Raw genomic sequence first — 21,945 nt, 5'->3', positions numbered from 1 at the left:
ATACCTGTCCTTTTCCCTAACCGTATCTGTATTTGTATCTGTATCTGTAGCTGTGCCCGTATCCGTGTTTGTTTCTGCACCTGACGAGGAGAAGGAGCCCGTACTCCTCCCCAGGACCGCGACCGAGGTGACTCCTGCCACAAGGAGCAAGGTGCTCGAGTACGGGTCGAGTACGTAAATGAGTTTATTGCCGGCAATAAGCGAACTTAATGCGCCTGCACGAGAGACATCGTTGCAATATATCATCTGGATTCGAGTCGTTACCTTGAAAAAGACAGAGTACAGACAAGAGGTTAGTGATGAGTCGTTACTTCTATATATAGCTTGAAAAGTTTGCACAACGTGTCATATTTCATATTGCAGAATCGAACCCTGTAACTCCAACAAAAATAAAATCTTTCGCTGGTTATTCGGTTGAAATTTGAGTTGATAAATAGTCTTATAGTTTTATTGAGTCTACCAATTGCTGTTCTTACTGAGCTTTTGCGGGTTGTAAAACTTTTCTCCGAGTCCTTTCAATTGTTAATATGGTTGCCATTTAATACAAATAAAAAAAGGAAAAAATCCCCTTTAAAGTAAATTAAAAACCAAATTTGTATTAAAAGCTAATTTTCACGAAAACATTACAATTCTTTTAATGGCTTTAATTTTACTTGTTTTGAAACAAGTTTACAGGTCGATCTTAAACAAGCTGAACATATGTTGATGAAATTCAATTAAATTCCTGTAAACTCACTGAGATTAAATTAAATTATGCCAACTTAAAAGTTATCTCCCGACACTGGGTTCAGTTTGACTCCTGACCAACATATCGTGTTCTTTCGGGTAACAATAAAGTCAAAAGAGTAATCACGAAGACCCGGAGAAACCACAACACAATTACGGGCTACTTGGCTTTGCGTGTATTCCGCAGATTCAGATTACTCATTTCACGGACAAGGTACAAGTAGCATCGGCAATTCAGGACAGCTGCTGCCGTAATTTTTATAAATTTCAAAGGAACTGGGAAGGATAACAAAGCTTTAAGGTTCAAAAAATAAGCTTACAAAATACAATTTTATGCACAGGAGTATAGGGGTTGTGTAGAAAAATTTGCGGCAGGGATATATGTTAATATTTGATAAATTAAAGGGACTAATTCCACACCTAGTCAACTAAAATTTATTTATTTTTTAAACTGTATTATGCAAGCTTATCGCCTACATTAGAATCATTTTAATAAAGTGGGATTTGATGCAGTGTATTTTAAATATATTCAGATTACAACCTCTTGCTAATGTTAAATACAATATATTAGACTGAAAAGTAAAGAAGAATCCTTGTGTACTTATTCCCCAAAAGACCATACGCTCGAGTTGTTAGCTTACATTACTAAACGTCAGCCCTAAGGGGTTATTCCTAATTGCCAGGTGTTGAAGCTTATTGTTCGATGATTGGAAAGGCAAAACTCAGATGGATCTCCTTCCATACTTTTTACAAACCCCAAACAACACATCCTATGCGAAACAAAAATTCAATTTTAATTCAATTAATCACGCTTGATTACTACCAATAAAGGCCATCCCCAGCAGGCGGAGAAACAGCATCACGACCACCATCAACAGCCAGATATTCAGACATCCAGATGGCAGGACTCTGGCAGGAGAGACTAGCAAGCCACAAGTCCTCGATTCCCCGGTGCAATCCCACAGACACTCTGCCTTTGTCCTTGGCTTGCAACCGCTTCCGAAGTCGCTTTTTGTTTACCACTTTGCACATTCTGCTGTCAAATTTGTTGATTTATAGTTCCCGATGTGCCTCAAACAATAGCCGTGGGGGCGTGGCAGCCAGGACGGCGGAAGGGCGGTGGACTGTGGGTGAAAGAGGCTCTGATGACAGGCAGGCGCCAAGCAAAAAGCTCAGGGAATATACCAAAAATCTGGCACAGACCCCGCAGTCGACTGATTCGAGTTAGGTATACCTGGTTTTTAAAAGCGTAAGGATAAACCGAATTCAATATATCATGTTTAAAACAAATTCACTTCAAAACCACAAATAAATATTTATAAACGTGTACATACTGACAAAATTCACATTCATGTTAAGCTCCGTTTAAGAGCCTATTTTATTTATGGAAAAATTTTCAGAGCTATTGCTCAAAGAAATTTAGTTTTCACAAAACAAAGTGATTTTTCAAGCCTATAATTACCATTCAGTTTTATTGATTCAGACTACATTCTTGACCATTTTGGTATTTCGTTATCCTGTGTGAAAAGTTCTATAAAGCTCTATGTGTTCCTCGTTGCTCGTATGAAAAATTGGGAAAATCGAATCGTTGAAAGCCAAATCCAAGCCTTGCGATAGGGGCAAACTACAAAGAACAGCGAGGGAAAAAAGTCGGCCAACAATTTCAATGACAATGCGGCAGTTGTTGCCAGTTTGCCAGCCAGTTGGCCATTTTTTTCTTGTTGTGGTGCAGTTTTCCGGACCGTTTTTCTCTGCTTTTTCTTTTTGTTTTGGGACACTGGGCCCCACTCGTCGAAAGCGAATTGTTTTTGGGCAGAATGCGATTAGGCACCTGAAATAGTTTGCGGTCTCCTCCGGCAAAGGCTGTGTCGTCTGGGCCGCTGTCGATAAATCCAGTCGAGTGCACACCAGCGACGGAAGTGTGGGCCCATCGCCGAAGAACATAGACTGGATCCACCCGGCTGCATACTAATGTCCGAGGGTTCCGAAGAGGACCAGAGTACAGGACTCCAGGACTCTAGGATTTCAGGACCCGCATCCACAGACGACCGCAGACAAGCGCCGCTCATTTGCAGGCATTTCGCATCGACTTCTCTGGTTTTCTAGTCGGAAGTCAGGGCGATGTGCGGATGTGTTTGATGAGGCCGGAGATAATCGTTTGGCAATTGAATGAGTCCCAGTCCCACATGTCGGGTTTTTCGATTTTGGATTTTCGATTTTGGACGGGTGCCGACCGAACCGTGACAACCCAGCAAACATAACTTCACTAGCTGAAGAGGTCTGTCAATTAAAGTTGAGAAGGGAAATGATTGGTTTCCAATTTGTTGGTTTTGTTTGCATAGCTTAAAGAACGAACCTATGGGCACCAATTTCTTATAAATAACGTTTTGTTCCAACAAATCACAAAATCTTTCATAAAATATATAATAAATACATGAAATTTATTTTATGCTTACTCCCCGTTTTCAATGGTTTTGAATATTAACAAGTTAGAACGCTAAAGTCGAATTCCTCGATTATAATATTATATATACGTTACACATCTTCAGTTCTTGGGAGTGCGAATGAGAAAGTTCTGCAATATTTTTGGCGTATCAATAGAAAATGAAAAAAATAGTAAAATGAAAATAAATCAAAAAACTAATGTGTGGGCGTTGCAGTTTTGGCGGGTATGTCTCTGGAGTCTGCACGTCTAATTCTAACTTTTTATATTTTATAGTTCCCGAGATCTTGACGTTCATACGGACATAGCCAGATTGACTCGGCTATTGATCCTGATCAAGAATATATCTACTTTATAGTGTGGGAAACGCTGCCCTTTACGTGTTACATACTTTTCAACGAATCTAGTATACCCTTTTATTTAACGAGTAAATATTTCTGATTAACGGCAAACCATACTTTCATACTAATGTGCCATAAACAGATTGCCCCATTGCAATAAACATATTTTAGATTACATTTAATTTATGTTTTGCAAACTTATGTTTTGCAGACGAAACCAAATTAATTCTCGTAAAATGTGTTCCCATTTGGCCAATGCAATGGCACCAAAAGAGGCAATTTGCAAGCCATTCAATTCGAGTTCCACATTCGAGTGAGGTAAAATTTAGGTTGCATAAAACTGCGTGTTCTTCTAAAGGGTTTTTAAATGCCAGATTAAAGAAGTCGAAATTAGTTGGCCGCCTTAAATATGCCAGTTCGGCATGATTTTATGTTTGATTTAGTGAGAAGTCTTTTGGGAAATACCACATATCCGGCACAGTGTGGCCCCAACTGGGCCACTCAGAAGTGCTCAAATTTGCAAATTGAATGGACCCACTTTGGAGCGGCTTTAACCCCATTGCAAGGGCCATTATTGAAAACCCACAGACACACGGTGGTGGAGAAAGTCGAGCAGAATGGAACGCGGATTGGATTGTGGAGGGGTCCAGTCCGGGTCGGGGGGTGTCCGTCCATAAATAACGGCAAAACAGTCAGATAAATTTGCAGGAGCTATAAACAAGCTACTCCGGCGGACTCCCCAATGCCGCCGCTCCCGTCGAAATCGATTTAAATGCTCCGTTTGCGTGTTCTGTGTTCTCTGTTCTGAGTCCGTCGGTTACCTTGAAGCCTTTATGTAATTTCCACACAGAAATAAATAGGATGGAACATTAAACTGAAATGTCTCGCACTCGATTTGATCGAACGCAAAGGTGAGGATTTTCTTACTGCAATATCGGCTATTATAGATTTAGTTTCGAGTATATTTGGTTCGTGTTTTGTTCGTTCAATTGCATTCCTTCTTATCGAATTGAGTTGCAGATGTATGGAATTCTTTGATTACAAGCAGCAGGCGGAGACAACCTATCATTATTGTGAAGTATTACTCTCTAGACGGCAGTAAAGGAGATATTTCTTTAAGTGCACTGCAGACCCTCGGTCGCATTGTGTCCCGGTTAGACCCGCCACCATTCAGCGAATTTCCATGCTAAATAGCCAGACACGTGGCATCTGCCGCTCTCGACATCCTCGCTCGCTTTCACCGCGTGCACCATTTTGATTGGCGTTTGATAAGCGGCAAGGACGGGCCGGAGTCCTGCGCTCCTAGTCCTGGACAGCGGAAAGGAGGAGCTGTAGATAAGGACGCAACCACGACGGTTTCGATTGTTTCGCCAGCTCAACGCCAACTAGGATGCGGAGTGTTCCGTGTGGGATGCACTGCTTTCGAGCAAACAGATTTTACGGGCACTAAAGCACGGGACAAACGCACGCAAGGATAATTACGGACTCACAGAGAACAAATAAGGATCGATTGTGAATAGCTCTATGACAAACGAGGGGAATGTTTATTTTCAAATATTTGCCGTTTTAATTTTTTGTTTTCGTTTGATGTTTAAACAAATACAAAACAAATTGATTGCATAGCTTCACTGCTACGAATTGCTATAATTTAGAGATTTAGTTAAGCAGTTGAAATATGTTTAGCAAACGTGAGACACCCAAATTTTCCATCTTTAAGGGCTCTGTGAAAACCAATTTCCAGAACGAAAACGTGTCCTACCCAGCCACTTGTGCACATTTGGGGTAAGCATAATAAAACTGCAATCTATTCAATTTATTAACATAAACAAAATAGAAAGTCCAGAGCGTTAGTTAAGTTAGCGTAAAAACAAGAGTGGTGCACAAACACATTAAATATTTTTTTAGAGACTAACACTTCTTGACAATAGTTTTCCCTAATAAGAAGGTGACCAAATAAGGCTCAACTTCCCGTTGGCACAGATTCCGGACTCCCCGAACATGCTTATCGAATCTTCCAACCAGCACACCCCTGCTACCATCTTGACCAGCGGTGTATGTGCTCACCCGTGTGCCGAGTGGAAAGTTCACTGCATACGAGTGTACATAGAGACGTGGGTTCGTGTATGCCCCCAAGGAGTATAGTTGCAGTTGTTTGCCTAATACATTGTTGCAAAGCAAATCAACACAAATTTTCGAAGGATACGTGTACGGACTTTGTTGCCTGCCCGATGTCTTTCGCCCGTGTCAGTGGAGCATGCAACTTGCGTGGCACACCCACCGCCCATTTGCGCCCACATTTCCACCTACAACTAAGGTAAGCCAGCACCACCCAGCACCACCCAGCACCACCTAGCCACCCAACAACAACCGCCCACAAAGACGGGCTGACATGCAAACACATAAACGCCATTTCGCCTCCAGTTGCCACCTAAATGGCAATGACATCGCCCCAGAAGACGAGCAGGATGGCAAAATGTTTCACTTTTGAGTCAATTTTTCCATCCGTGTGTGCCCAGCTAGCTTTAATATGTTGCCTACCAATTTGCGGACCTCCGCCGATGTCGATGGCCAGTCAAACGGATCCGGACCAGAAACGTCAGCGCAAAGTTGTCAGCTTTTTTTAGGGGCACTAAAAACTGGTATACTGCCAGCTTAGCGACGAGTAGATGGAAAAATTTCAACATTTTGAACTAAAATTGTTTTTAGATACTCGTCTTACATTGCGAAAATAAAATGTCGATGTGAAATCAATTCGAAGCGAAGACAATTAATTCGAATTTTATTAGTTCACAATATGAACTATTACTATTTTTGATTAGGTTTAAAGAAATCGTATAATTTTAGAAAATCATAGTACCTTGAACTCATAGAATCCATTGATCCTACAAAATATTTAATTTCGAGAGTAAGTCATTAAAGCTCTCTAAAATCAATTTAACGTGAGAATGCAAAGCAATATTTTTTATTTGTGTAGCTGGCAGAGTAATGGGATATAAAAATAAATAGAAAACGATCAAATAAAATGTGTCCCTGCCAAAAAATCGAGACGACGGAAAAAGGACAATGCGCTCCGAGTGTGACAGCCACACTTTTCCAGGCCAGTTAGTGAGTCAGTCCGAATCGGTCGGAATTAGCTGTCCCCTTTCCGAACTAAACGAACTGAGCGAGCTGGATTCACATTTGACACGTACACACATATGTGACAGCCCGCAAACTCGTCCTGGCTTAGGGCACATTAGGTTTGGGCCAGGTTTGACAGCCGAAATGGGCCAAAAAGTGGGGACAGCGGGCTTAATGAATTATGTGCGAACCGAAAGTTTCTCCAACTGGCCCACAAATCAAATGATTTCAGCATAAATTTGTGTAATTCGCACCTGTGTGGCCTTTCCTTCGAGTCTTCCTAAGGGTTGAACTTTTCCAGGAAGAAAATCTGGCCCAACGTTACTTGGAAATCAAGTAAAATTGGGAGCCCTCGGTCGTTCTCAGAATGTATCGTTATTCATTTGCCTAGTTAGTGAATCGTTTAATTCTGGTTTAAAGCTACGCATTTTTTCTGCATTTATTGAACCGAAAACTAGAAATGGCAATATTGTGAACTAAAATATTTACTAGAGGCTGTGTGCAAATATTAGATGTCACGGTTGGCCAAACTGAAAAGATATTCAAACCGATTTTGTATTTTGCTTAGCACGTACAAATAAATAAGAAGTAAGTTCAGCGGAAAAATTCAACAAGGTGTGTTTCAATATAATAACAAGATAGAAAGTGGCATTTAAATGAATATTAAAGAAATTATGTTGAATACATTTAAAGTTGAAAAAGTTTCCTTTTTATTTTTAAATACCATTTTTTGTTCGCAGATTTTAGCTCAAATGTGGTAAATGTAAACGAATTAAGGCAACCAATTTCCACTAAATTGGCTAGATTGTGTATGCGTTTAAACTTTTGGCTAGAAAGTTACTCCTAGCAGGCGACCAAGAAGTCTGTAGGGCAATTTTAATGAGGTCCTCTTTGCCATAACACAGTCACCGACTTTTTACACATCGATTATTGATCCGTGCCAGTTTGGCGCGCAGTCCTTTTGCAACTTCTTACGTCATTTGGGAAATACTCGGCAACTGGTTCGCACTGGTTGGCTGGGGGCCACGTTTCCCTTCCCCATGATTGCCCCGCCATCCCCAGGATGTGTCATCATTAGGGCTCGTCGTCGTGCATTCCCCTCATTTTCCCATTTACCCATTTACCCGCAGTCGGCCATTCTCAGTCCCTTTCACCTTTTTGGCCAGGCCAATACACAAATCGATCGCTGTGGTTTCTTTCATTAAGTATATTTCGCGCGTTGCCTCTCGCCTGCCGTTATTATTGTAATAAAAATTTACGTAAATCGTGCCTCGAACATTGCCCCAAAGCCCCCAACGATTCAGTCGACACATTTGCTCACGCACTGTCGTGTTGTGTATCGTGCTCGTCCTTCGGCAAAAAGTTTCCTTTGTTTGCCAATTTTTATGAGCAGGCCACGCTTCCGGCAAATACCCACCGACCACCACCCACCACCCACCGACCCACATCAACCACCCCTCCAGGTGGTGCGGTCAAGCTCCTAGCCATACGTAGCCACCTAGTTCTTCTTCGTTCGGTTCTTCGTTCTTCTGGCCAACGACACCTGCAGACTAATTAATGGCAAATTCCAGGCACCTCACTTTGATGTACATATATGTACATATGACCGACGCACACCTTGTTCAGAGTATGCGAATACACTGGGAGAAAGCATGGCTACCCAGAAGCCCCTGCCCCTTCGGATCTCAATGTTTTTGCTTACGAAGATCTTTTATTATTGCCAAGATGTGTATTCAATGGCAGAAGTAATTTGAAATGATTTAAAATATAATTAAGCATTTAAGTATATCATGTTTAGTTCTGCTTCTAATCTCCTTCTCGCTTCTTCTAAAGCCTCGAAAGGCACTTGATTTTCTCGCAGTGCACGCATAGAGCTTCCTGAAATCCCGTGGTTGCCTATTTGAGCCGTTTATGTGCCAGTGAGGAGATGTTAGCCACGATTGTGTCCCGCTAATGGCACAAAGCATAACCCATTGCCGCAATGACAGGCGTAAGTGGGGCATCCAAAGTGATTCGATTAGGCGCAGCTATCAATTGAATGTCTCCGGCAATTTGCATCCGATGGGGCGCGGTAAAAACGTTATCAAATTATCGAGTCGATAGTTATGTTCGAATGGAGAGTCAAAGTGATGAAAACTGGAGTGACACTTCACGTTGCGTTAAGCACTTGCAATTACGGCAAGTGCTTATGGGGCAAGGGGGAGCAGAGGGAAAATGAGCACAGCATTTTCGTGTCCTTTGTGAAAGGAGTGTGTGTGTGTGCCATGCACACACAAACACACATCCTTGTATTTGAGTTTCGTCTTTCGGGTGTACTCGAAAGCATTTGGAAACTTTTAATGACATTCTCGCTTATTATTATTTCCTAGGGCTTCGCAGTCAAGTGCCTGGCTGTCTTAATCAATGGCAGACAATTGTACCCGCAGTGGCTGTAATTAACAGATGACAAAGGCAGCTCGTCCCCAGCAGGATTATCCTTGAAACTACCACACCCACAGTTAGTCAACATACATACGTACAATATGTTGACCAGAAGGGAAAACTCGATGACACTTGCGAATATTATTTATTCAGGCAAATTGCTGCTTACGAGCGTTTCATTCGCCAGCATTTTACATTCGATTTCCATTATGCCATTTGTTGCTCGAAAGGCTTTGTCAGCCTGATTTGGTTTCCGATTTCCGGTCGAGAACGTGGACCCAAAACTGTTAATACACACACACACACACACACACATACACACCCACAACAAAGCCTCCTTTGTTGGCCACTTTGGGCCTACAACGGCAAGGACGTCCCCTCAAGTGCCGCCAATTATTTACAACAATCCGAGAATGGCTCTCCGAAAGGATCAAAGGAGGAGGCGACGCCCCATACGCCCAGGACACTGAAGATATGCCATCGATGTACACTCGGAGGAAAAACAATTAGCAAAACCCAGTCCTCTCAGTGGTAAGGAAAACAAAATAATCGTTCACTTGAATAGGAGCGAATCAACAACTCTAAATTAAACCAAATATTTTCTATGAAGAACGTAACATTTGGAGTGTGATTCATAGTTACGTCATGTGCTACAAAACAATTTCAAAATCTTTTACATATAGAGAACGTATTTTGTTTAGGGAAAACATATCCAAATGTGTTGGAAGATTAGAGAAATTGCCCCTTTGAGCAGTTTGTTAGCTTGGGAAACTTGAATGCCACTTTTATGCACAGTGTATTGTGCGTTGCTGCCTTGGCTCCTGTGAAATAGTTTGATATTCTGGGGATTTTCTCCGTATTTCCCCGGATTTTCAGAATCGTTTGCCGAGCATCTCAGCCGTACGGCTTGTTGGCGACGTTTCATTAAGCGAGCGGAAAATGACGCATGCTCCGGCTCATTCGGGCACGCTCCGCTTCACAGGACATTCGTGGTTATCCTTTATTGTCTGAGTGGCAGCGTGGCAATCTGGCGATTCGATGGCGATGTGGCAATGGGCAACTGGCAACGGGCAATGTGTCCTCGGAGATGCGCCACTCAAACCAGTTTCCGTTTCGAGGCAAACATTTTTATCCGAACCAGTCTGCTGGCGCCCAGCGCAGAACAAAGCGACGGAAAGCGCTTGAAGTCCATTTGCTAAATAAATTTGACAAACATGGAGCGCCTCTCGGCACATACAGCAATACACTTGAGTGAAAATAGCCCATATTCCAGCGCTATTCTAATCGAAAATGATTTCAAAACAAGAGTCAAATTTTACGAAAAGATCTTTTGTTCATAATTTTACAATTTGAAGCATTTTGCTTGTCAATAGCCAAAACTTGCCACGATTTGAAGTGACAAATAATGGCACATTTTTTGCAAGCGACCTGATCCGATGCATCCCCCTGAAAAGTGAAAAGTGGCTGCCTTGTATCTCCACTGACCCCAATTGGAAACAAAGTGGGTGTCGCAGCTCCTCGGGCGATGGAACTCGGAGCTTTAACATTCAATCTGCTGAAAACACGAGGCCAGCAAAAACAAAAATGAAAATAAATAAGAAGGGACAAGCTTGGCGAGCAGACATTTTAGACTTTGCATCCGCTTTGGCACTAGAGCGGGAATATTAAATTCTGGATGCTATTACTGGCTTGTTGATCCACATCATGCTAATTAGCCTTAACTTTTTGATGTCGCAGTTGCCGGGGTTAAAGATAATGCCAACTCCAACCCCTTGGACATTATCGGGTTTCTGGTTTTTGAGAACGCTAATTGAGGGGTGAACGTAATTTATACGCCATTTCGAAAATGAAATATCGAACGACGTCATCGAGGCATTGGAAACGGACAAAGGAGGACAAAGCCTTATATGTCTGCCATGACAGCCTTAATTCCCTCTTTAACTTTCGCTTTTTAACTTGCCAAGTTTTTCACGGACTTTCTATGAAAAAACGTACTTTGTTTTAAGCTTTAGAAGTTTGTTTGGTAATAATTAATTATTTTTAATGATTCGCTCCAGCCAGAGTGTCTTGTACCTCTACTAAAGGTTGGAATAAGTTAGACGAGAAATTTTTTATTATAATCGAAGGGAAGTAAACAGTTCCAATCACTCAATGAGGAAAATAAATTGGTTTTCGAATGAGTTCACCAAAAACTATGAATAAAATAACATTCCTCTCTGATCTAGATATGGGTTTACCATTCTCAATTAAAATTTGTATCTGGATGAATTCCCATGGAGCTATAGTACTGTATCTCAATTTATAAAATTTAATTAATCTTGCGGATTTATCCAGTCATGGACAGAAGCCGCCCGACCGACAGGTCCTTGCGAAAATCCACAATTCGACGCCAGATATGCAGCTCCGGCAGACGACACCACACAATCAGCAACCGTTGTCCAGTATTCGACTGGCCGCACCCCTCTCACCTGGCGGGAGTCCTCGAAAGGACGAGTGAGCCTGCATCGCCAGCCGCCGCGCCCAGGACACAAATCAAATTAAGGACGGACAGAACGGACCGCACCAAAAAAACAACGCATACTGGGAAAAACTAGAGCCACTGGTCCTTTCAATATACAAGTTTAATTGGTACAAGTAATACATAACTTAATGTTATTAAAAGAAGAAAGAGAACGAATTGTTACAGCAAAAGTGCAATACATTTGTTGTCCTACGAGTATGGATAATCTTATATCGAACGCTTAAGGCAATTGATTAATAACACTTTGAAAATGTAATTCTATAACGTTGAAACAAACACTACATTTATTTAATATAACGAATTGCCTAATTTATTTTGTGCTCAACTTTAATCCACTGACATAGTATGGTATCAATACCATATTGATTTGTCTCAGTGCATCAAACCAAACCGCACTAAACCGGACCGGCAGTAATTACGGCAGAGTAGCGGGCGGTGGGTGGTTGGTGAGTGGGTGAGTGGGTGGCGGGTGAGTGGGTGAGTGGGTGGCGGGTGATGACCACCCAGCAGTAGTGCATAAATCACTTCGCATTCAGCGAACACGAAATCTATGCCCCTGACGCGCCCATCGAGGGCCGGCTGGTGATTTATATTGATTAAAACTAGATTTCAATTCCAGCCGAAGCCATTATAAATGGAAGATAATCGTTGAGTTTTTCCCCAAAAGCGAAAAACCAAAAAGAAAAACAAACAAAAACGTGCGAATGGACTGAATGACTTTCCTTGAGCAGTCTTTCATAACTAAATGAGTTTGCACTTTTCCTACGAACCAATACCTGATTGACTTAAAATGAAAGTCCAGGGATTCATTAATTTTCTTGTTCATTTGCATAATTTTCTCAACTAACTCGATGATTTTTTGAGCTTTGTTTGTACCTTTTGCTAGATTTAACAATTGGTAACATGACCTTTAAGGGCAAAACCATTTTTACCCACGGAGGTTTTTGAAAGCTCGAATTTCTTTATATGGCGGGAATAAGTGTTTTGTCATTTCTCCTTAAAGCCAATTTTACACATTCATTCAGTACCAATTCTAAATCAAAAGTTTGCAGGAGAAGGGAAATTACTATTATTTCTCAAAAGTAATAAAGTTTTATTGAACAAAGTTTTGGCTAAAATGCGGTCACATTCCCGTTTCTGTTTATTCGGCGGGATAAAAGTGAGCAATCAGAAAACCACCGGAAAATCCATCCTGCTGCTTGTTTGTAATTCGACCAACCACGAGTTTTTCACTTGGCTCTGGCTCTGTCCCATGTTTTCCCATCGCATCCGGGAAAAGCGTTCGTTCGGTTTTCACCCGTGTTGTTGGCTTGAAGTCCGGGTTTCCCTTCCACTTCTCTTTATATCCGACTGGGACAACGGCTCTGAATCCGGATCCGGATCCGGCTGTGAGTTGTGGGCTTCGTGCGGTTCGTTTTGTGGATTTGTTTTCGGTTTAATTAATTTTAAAATGGACTTCTACCTTGGCGCTAATTGCACTGACTTTGATTTATGTGTTCAGATAATGATCAAATTGGTTTTCTGGGTAGCCACTTTCCCAACAGCCCATCTGAACATCTGCCCCCCTGCCCACCTGCCCACCACTTCACCACCCACCTATCGTTGTCTGTTTGGTGTCCCTGCGAAAGATGTGGCACCCAGAGCCAGGAGCATTCCAAGGAGATTAATTCAAGAAATAGCTCTGAAATGGCTAGCCCTAAACGGCAGAAGGGGCCCTTGTTGAAGGCGAACTTAGGCATTTTATTCCCTTTCTTAAATCCATAGTAATAATGTAGTGAAGGTCGCAAGGCAATAGACGTATTATCAGGATTTTCTATTCATTAAGCTTTTCAATGTTCACTATGATCAATCACTGCAGCTAGTTTCGAGTGGACTCGAAAAACATAACTTTGTCTTAGTTTTCTATTCGATTTTATTCTTCTTCAATTGGTTGAAGAAATACATTTCACCCCACAGCAATATGTCGAAATATGTTTTTTCGTTCTTTAAGCTCGAATGGGTTTATTGCCAAAATATATTTTATGCTGCAGTGGCGCAGCATTTCATGTTTGCCGCATTTTAGTCAATTTATTGCCATTGAGTTTTCTTTATCGAGTTTTTCAGTTTCCCAATTGAGGCTCATAAACATTGTGGAATGTTAAAATTGAAGGTCTTCTTAGCCTCGCACGCAAAACGTACGTGGAAACTGAAAATAGGTACGATAACTAATAAGCCTGGATAAAGCCTGGAACGTTAAAGTGCGCTCTACTTTCAATTAATAACATTTATTTAGCCTAATTAAACATGAAATTCCTTTTGAATGCATATTTTTACCAAGTCATTGGTTTAGTCTCTTTAGTTCTCTTTTGCAGAAATGCGGTGCATTCATTGAAGTTTTGCAAGACCCTGAACTTTTTGATATTTATTTTGCTGGCCAAAATGAAAGCAAAAGGCAATAATTTTTACTCGAAAGAGGCCGAAATGAAAAAGCGAAGTTCAAAAGCGTTTGCAGTTTCCGGTGAAAAGTTAGCATCGAGTTTTCTACGTTATCTTAAGAGCAATTTTCGGTCTCGTAAATAACCAGATAATTTGTCAAGGTCTTGAACTTACATTTGAAAAAGGTGTGTCACTTTAAAGAAGAATGTCGTAATTACCTGAAAAGAAAGAAAGTTTACCATGATTAAAAGTTGATTTTGCATACATAAATTAAAGTAACCAGACATTGCATAAGTCGAATATAATTAAAAATACCTGTTCTCTTACAAATAATCTTTAAAACCAGCTTCAAAATTGAATGTGAATAATTCACATTCCTCTATTGCTTAGAGACTGTGGAAATTCCAACAAAAAGATGCACCATTTTATAAATTACCATTATCCCAAGCCCGGCCTTAAAAAGCCATAGATTTAAGGTGTCACATGTGTGTCAAAATAGCTAGGAATTCCGCCCATTCCTGCTCACACAAATTCCTGTTATGTTTTGTTTATGAAAAATTCCCGACAACGACCCAAAAGTATGCGGCAATAATTTTCACATTAAAATTGATTTATGACGCACCACGGCACACACATGCCAGACAATACACACCAAACACCAAACACACGCACAACACACCGAATATTCAGCATTCGACAAATCTAAGAGCTATTTTTGCTGGCTCCCACATCCGGCCAACTGGCAGCGGATGACCAAACAAACCGAGGAATGGAATTGGCTTGCAGCCCCAGCGAGAGCCAAGCCGCCATAAATCATTTCCCGTGGCCACTTCTTCTTTGTCGGAGGATTCCTTGGCAATAGCAGGAGCAGGAGCTCAGTTTCTTCCCATTCCCACCTGACTTTGCACCTTTTTTGGAGCCCGGGCGTCACGAGTACCTAGCACGGACGTCATCGGAGACCTGTCCCAGTTGCTACACTCAAAAATAAAAAATACAATCTTTTTCGCAAAAGGATCTTTTTGGACAATCGAGAAATATAACTTAAAAAAGATATCACAAAACTAAATAAATAAATAAAGATAATTTTTCACATGTGTGATATATGTACATCCCATTTAAATGTAACTCATAAATGACAATACGAAAATATATTTATATTAATACCTTTTTTTTATATGTTAAGAAACATATTCGACTATTTAACTAATTACGTTCATTAAGTATGAGCAGCAGTACCAAGAAACCTACTAAAGACACTTGCAGGTCTTTTCAAATTCTAAGAATAATTATTTGGGGATATTCCATTATGGTTGCACCTCACACAATTATTGTAAAATCTTTCAAACACCATCCTGATTCAACTAAAGTAGTACCCAATTTTTCCTAGTGCACGGCTGTCCAGCACGACTCTCGCTCATAAACGAAATTTATTAGCATTTAAATGTTTCAGCGGCGGACGGGGAATAGCACATATGGGCTGGCAAGGTAATGAATATTGCAGAAGGAGACGAGGAGACTAGGAGCTGGAGGAGCAGCAGCATCGATGCCGTGTGCCGAAAAGTATGTTGCATAAGCCAAAATTAGTTTATGCATATTTGAAGGCTCCGAAGAGGCCCAAAAAGCAAACAGCGCCCACTTGCTTTTGTGCTTCCAATAAGGCGAACATGCTCCACCATGATTACATTTATCTAGTACTTTCTGCGCCCAAAAGCATGTTAAGCATTACAAATTTACAAATCTCTGTCGCAGAGAAATAAACGCCGCGAGCTATTTCTTGTGGGGACAAACATTAATCCAGCTTGGTGGGTGGAGGAGTGGAGGGAATAGGTATCATGGGAGATAGAATTTAATACTTTACATGGCTCGGAAACCTTTAGATTTTAAATGCGAATAAGTAGAAAATCCTTGAAAACTCTATTTAAGAACCTATTCCATTACGGGAACGGGAAGAGCGATGTCTTAAAGGGAAGTATTTTATAAAAATAGTGTCATAACTTTTTGTGCAGTAACTTAAAGCCTTTAAAATCCTTTACTTCTACTTTCATTTCAAAGGATCAATCTCATACATATGTTCGATATAATTTCATTACCGAATGCTTTTAAATTGCACATTTACTAAATGATGATCCTGTTTATATGTAAACGAGTCAACGACGAGCTATAACATTCATTAACACTGAATGACATTGAATTAAATGAATTCATTGAATTTTTATGGCCACATCTCATCCTCCGCTGCTCACTTGACCATTAAAATAGAGTGCAAGTTATTCTGTGGAAAGATAACGCATTTCCGTATCAAAATGAAAACAAACACAAACGAATGCCCTATTTTCATTGAAGTACTCGCTGCTTGACTAAAATGTAGGAACTCGTCCTTTTTTATCTATTCAATGACCTTTTAAAGACATCAAAGCCAACGTCAGAATCAAGGACAGTAGTCGAAAAGCTTCAAACAAGGATAAGTGACATATCTAACATTGATGTCCTACAGCGCGAGTCAGAACTGTAAGGGGGTTTAAAAAATAGATTGTATAGGATATTTAACTATAATTTTACACTATAATTGAATACATTCTATATCTAGTTATCAATAAATATCAAGAAAGACTATTAAAATTGGTGGTAAAATGATTTGTACTCTTTATAATGTGCTGAATTTTGGGAAAACGCATTCAGTCTTTTATGCAAATTGTGTAGACACCAGAGACACTAAGTTGCGAAACGGACTGTATGCCAAATCGGTCCGGTAACGAATCCGATGCTTGCAAACAAACAATCATGTGCACAAGCTCTTGTTTACCGTGGATGCATCCTGCAAGGCGAGTATACATATTTCAATTGATTTGATATTGAACGACGGAGGCTTTACTTTATTCTGTCATGTAACTCTTGAATTATTGTTTACTTTGTTTTTGTTTTCGCCCCGAAATTGCAGCACAAACACAGAACGGATCGAAAGCGATTGAGCCGCGGTGACAGCGCGGCAAAAATCGCGAACGCGAGCAAAACTAATGTCAAAGGTCGGCGCTCCGCGGTCCGATTTTGGGTCATCCGCACTGTGGGACGGCTGCCGACGAACTGAGGCGACGGCACAGCCATCCGCTCGTTTAAAGGACCCCGAAGGCAGCAGAGAACCACTGCCAAAGCACTCGCCTGATAAGGACAACGACACGAAGCTGGAGCTCGGCAGTCGGCCAGGATAAACAATATGCCTAGTTCCACCAAAAGGTCTATGACTGTATTGCCACAGTTGTGTTTCGTGAAGTGGGGCTAGAAACTTAAAATGAAATCAAATGAATCAAATAGAAGATGAAGAAAGAATTCGGATTTCGGCACTTGTAAATGTCTTTTAATCTTAGACTCAATTTCGACGTGACCTTAAACTTACAGATCAAATGTCTTTAAATCGTATTTGAAGAATAATAATTAATACCGTTACCTTGTGAAAAAGTTGAAGTATTAAAAATAATTCGTATCTACTGCCAATTTATAAGCCACGTTAACTTATAGGACGGATTCGGTTTTTTTATAACACCGCTAAGTTAATATTTTAACCTTGTCTGTAAGTTGGTGCGTATAAAATTCTATGAATATGAATACAAACGTTTGGCAAATGTCATAAAATGCTGGTCAAATAAATTTTTATCAATTTCAAGAGTTGACAGTAAATATTGAACATCCAGTGTGTTTCACGCAACACATTTCGATTAATTGAAACTCAAGTGCTAAATAACTCATAAATCGCTTTAAGTTTTCAGTTTTTTAGCATATGTATATGTATGTATGTAAGTGTACCGCAATATTCAGAGCGGCGAAAACTTTTCACTTGTGATTGTGGGGGTTTTGATATAAATCCCTCTTACTCTCACTTTTACCTCTCTCGCGAGAGCTTGGTGCGCAAAAGTAAACAAACGCAACTTTCATTCATAAATAGCAACAACGCAGCCGGCGAAAACGTGGAAGAAGCCAAATCAAATCAAACTGATCATCAAAACAAAACCGAAAAGCTCCTCAAAGCATGTGCTGTTTGTAATTTTCTGACTCACTTTTCGACTGTCTGGCGAGTTAATTTAAATCCGCCCACTAAGATCGAACTGAAATCTCATTACCAAATCGCTGTCACACCTCAATGACGCCAGGCAGTCCAAGTAAGGCAGGTAAGTGCTCCCCAAAAGGTGTGCAAGTGGTCATAAGTTAGTTACAGCTGTGTTTGTACCTGAGAAATACTCTCGTTTGACTTAGACTTTACAGTGCTGTAATGTAATGCCCTCCAATGTAAAGCGTCGCTGTATGACTCTCTCTGCTATAACACCCGGCTGTAAGCGCGCTTCAATTAAAGTTCTGCCCACCGGAAGTCTGTAGTCTACATATATTTGAAACAAAATAAATTTTAAAAATCCTTGTGTATATACGACCCATGTACACATGTGTACACTTATACTGATTTAATTTCATTTTGCTTTTAAAGTAGGCATACCGTTTCCTTACTAAATACTTTGACATATGTGCAGTCGATCTTGTATGATTATATATATATAGTTGGAAGAAAAAAAAAACACAAATTGAATTTGAATCACCTTTTCCAGTTTTTGTTTTGCATATGTATATACGGATTAATAAATATATCTCAATCACTTTCATATGGCGACGCTTGAAGGCACACAAAAGCTGGTAGTTACGAGGCGACTCTCTGCCTTGTTCGTTCGCTCTTTATTCTCGATTTAATAAAGAGACCTCCACATGAGAACTGCACTTGTGTCGGTGGAAGTTGCATGCCGGTTTTTGTTGTTCTGACGCCGATTTTCTCTCCGCCTCAGTGAATGAATCATCGCTACAAGCCAAATGCAGAGGAGACAAATTCCAAATTTAACGACGCTTTTTGGGACTCCACTTGGGGATTCGAGAATCGGGGATGAATTGGATGGTGTATGGTAGTGGTATTTGCAAGGGGGGAGGAACGAAAACAGAGAATTCTGCAACCTCTGTCCTTGATTTGGATGAGTTCCTCTGCTTATTCAGGGACCAGACAACTTGTATTTAGCCAACATGGATCATGGAGTTAGCCCTTGCTCAAATGCAATTTTATATGCCCTTACATAGTTTTTTTATTTAATATTTCAGGAGACACCTAAGCAAAGGTTCTGTAAGCATTTAAGCACTTAAACAAGAAAAGAACAATTGCGCTAAAACAAAATATTTCAATAAAATAAAAGACCATACGAGTTTAATAGCTTTAGTTTAGGAAGTTATTTGTATGCTAAAACTAAATTTAGTGGTATATGTAGCTAGTCGTTTTCCGGAATGAAATTCAATAATACCTCGGCACAGCGCAAATGATACTTGTGTATATATAGTACTTATGAATCTGTGTGTATACTTGCTACTCAATGGCAGGTCATAAAAAACCTCTTGATGAGGTGTGATGTCATGTTTGTTTCACGTTCTGAACTTATGATTTACACAATCAAATTTTAATGGTGGCTTTAAATACAAAACACAGAGTACGGGTGCCAAATGTGCAGTATAGTTTCCCACGCCTCCAATCCCAAACTTATGCAATTTACATATACATATATTTGTCTAAAGACCATGTGCAGATAGGGAAATATTACCATGGTTAATCGTGCAATTTGCTTTTAAGAAAAGAAACTACACTATTTCGGCGAGTCCCTTCGTAAAATCAAATTGTTTGAGCTCAACAACGTAGTTTATCAAGCAACATAGTGTTAGTTTTGCACAGTGATAATCAAAACGCACCACTTATCGTAGAATCATATCCCACTTTACAATAATAAATAGGAAATATATAAATTGAGGGATCCCATACCAACCGCAAGTTGTTTTATTTTTTGCTCCCCAATTGCTGCTATCATTTTGCATTGTGCTGTTCCAATTGATTTGAAATCTCGAGCAGGGGCTACAGCGATGATTATTGTGCTAGGGTTGTGATAATTGAAATGCAGATTAGGTTCCAGTGCCTTTTTGTGTGAGGCTTTTCAGTTAGTAGCGGGAGAATTAATGCAATCAGAGTGGGCTATCGATCATCGAATCGAGACAAGGTCAGTGGGTTTTTAATCTGTTCAGGGGAAGCATCACGGAGGTCTTTATCAGTGGGAATGGGTCACCCCAAAAGTATTTCAGAAATCCATTGATGACGCAAAAAACCCCGTTTCCGGTCTATCAGAGCCGTGAGTTTGTTCCCCGTTTTGTGGCTTTGTGGCCGCCATGAATAATGTTTAATAATGCTGCGGAAAGCGGCAAGTCGGAGCACCTGATATCGCGATGTAAGGCGACAGAGCCGCGATAAGCGGAGTGATAAGAACGCGGGTGGGGCTGGCGCATGCGCATCTGGGTTCTATTTGTTTTCGGAGCCTCCCCATGGGAAACCGTCAACAAATTAGTAACCCATTTCGAATGGCACCTGTTATCGTGTGCGTTATCTTATCTTATCGCTGACCGTGTATGCTCAGATTGCAAAAGCTACAAATTCTTGGCGACACTACGAACTGCGGGCGACAGGTTGCGTTTCAGTGATATTTTTCAGTTTAGTCGACGAACGGCAACGATACGAACACGAATCATTTCGCTGTAGTTTCCGCGTGAAAATTACAGAAAAGATTGTGAGTGCCTCCTAACTAAGAGGAAACCTTCTGCGGAGGAGTGTAAACTAAAGTATTTGCCCGAATTTCAGCTAAACGAAAGGAAAACTCAGCATATCTAGTGCAAAATGGTATCCGTGGAGACTGTAGGCTCTATTTTCATCAAGGCCCTGAAGCTGGTAAGTTTTGGGTTTCTACGGCTACGGCTTCTTTCCTATTGAGCAATAGCCAGTGTGTAGTCGCAATAACTCGGCTGATAAGCGCGCGTTTTATCAGTCCTGGCGTATTAGCAATGTTACTCATACGCCGAGTTGTACCGCGAGGCGTGGCCAAGAAGTGATTCATTCCCTCTCGAATGTGACCTCATTGCTCTCCTGTGCGCTCCTTTCTTCGCAGATCATCAACCTGGTGATCATCTTCTTGTACCGTTGGGGCGATGGTGGCGAGTTCCTGGGCATTGGCGGCACTTGGAACTTGAACGAGGAGAAGAGCGCCGACGCGGAGATCGTAGCCTCTGGCGTTATGGTTGGATTTTTTATATACACTGGATGCCACACCATTGCCTTTGCCTTCGGCACCACCAAACATAAGGGGTAAGATGAATGGCAATTCCTTGAATACACAGCAATCCGTAGTATTATTGATTATTGCTGCACGTTGAATTGCATCGATCCCTTTTCTCACTGGTTGTTTTCAACATTTTTCTACAGAGAACTGTGTGACACCATCATGAACGTGGTTGGCTGCATCATGTGGATTGCTGTGGGCGGAGTGGCACTCCATTACTGGAAGGGTTACATGTCCGACGAGGGATTCCTGTATGTGAACTCGGAGCGCCAAGTCGGCATCGCCATGGGCTCGCTGTGCGTCATCGAGGGCGCACTGTACCTGCTGGATACCGTGTTGGCTTGCATACACTATTCGAAGGGCGACACCGACTACACGCAGTAGAAACTGAATAGTGGGGATAACAATCGCAATCGTCGAATGAACACCATCCACATTTGTCTTTATACATAGTTCGATTTAAGTGCAAATTAGTTTTTATCCGCAATCAATTATATACGTTCGTAAGGGTCAATTGTCGCTGTACTATACTAACTAAACTAACTGTTTAAAATTTCCATTCCCGATTAACTTCCTTAAATTGGCAAATACAAATAGTTAAGACCACGCCACGGATACAAGTTTTTGACTAAGGGGATACAAAGGAATATTCATAAAAAGAAAGGATGTCGAATTATATAGACCTTGAATGATTGATTTCACTACTTTAAGATATGCATTGGTACGTTAAATCGACAAAATGGCATTAGAACCCGTATATCGTACTTCCCTGTTTTTCCCAAGCTTAAT

The 21,945-nt window shown here is 40.8% G+C and overlaps 2 protein-coding genes and 2 long non-coding RNA genes across 6 annotated transcripts in view; 2 read left to right on the top strand and 2 right to left on the bottom strand.

Moving 5' to 3' along the window:
• Positions 1-21,945, bottom strand: part of LOC6539423 (serine-rich adhesin for platelets) — a 48,647-nt gene that overhangs the window by 18,295 nt on the left and 8,407 nt on the right. The window lies entirely within an intron of this gene.
• On the bottom strand, positions 168-17,494 carry LOC6539415. Its single transcript, XR_001453723.3, has 3 exons — positions 16,791-17,494; positions 14,162-14,205; positions 168-264 (listed from the first exon to the last, which is right to left on the bottom strand). It is a non-coding gene; the product is annotated as an uncharacterized LOC6539415 (long non-coding RNA).
• LOC120321626 lies at positions 3,467-17,325 on the top strand. Its single transcript, XR_005561345.2, has 2 exons — positions 3,467-4,421; positions 4,531-17,325. It is a non-coding gene; the product is annotated as an uncharacterized LOC120321626 (long non-coding RNA).
• On the top strand, positions 20,464-21,762 carry LOC6539416 (protein snakeskin). Its single transcript, XM_002086271.4, has 4 exons — positions 20,464-20,610; positions 20,682-20,768; positions 20,986-21,182; positions 21,300-21,762. Exons 2-4 carry the CDS (start codon positions 20,718-20,720, stop codon positions 21,538-21,540), a joined length of 489 nt encoding a protein of 162 aa, XP_002086307.1. The 5' UTR covers positions 20,464-20,610; positions 20,682-20,717; the 3' UTR covers positions 21,541-21,762.

The sequence above is a fragment of the Drosophila yakuba genome, chromosome 3L (genome assembly GCF_016746365.2).
Source record: "Drosophila yakuba strain Tai18E2 chromosome 3L, Prin_Dyak_Tai18E2_2.1, whole genome shotgun sequence".
Classification (NCBI taxonomy): Eukaryota; Metazoa; Arthropoda; class Insecta; order Diptera; family Drosophilidae; genus Drosophila; species Drosophila yakuba.
The sequence above is the reverse complement of the archived record's forward strand: the minus strand, read 5'-3'. Positions and strand labels throughout refer to the sequence as shown.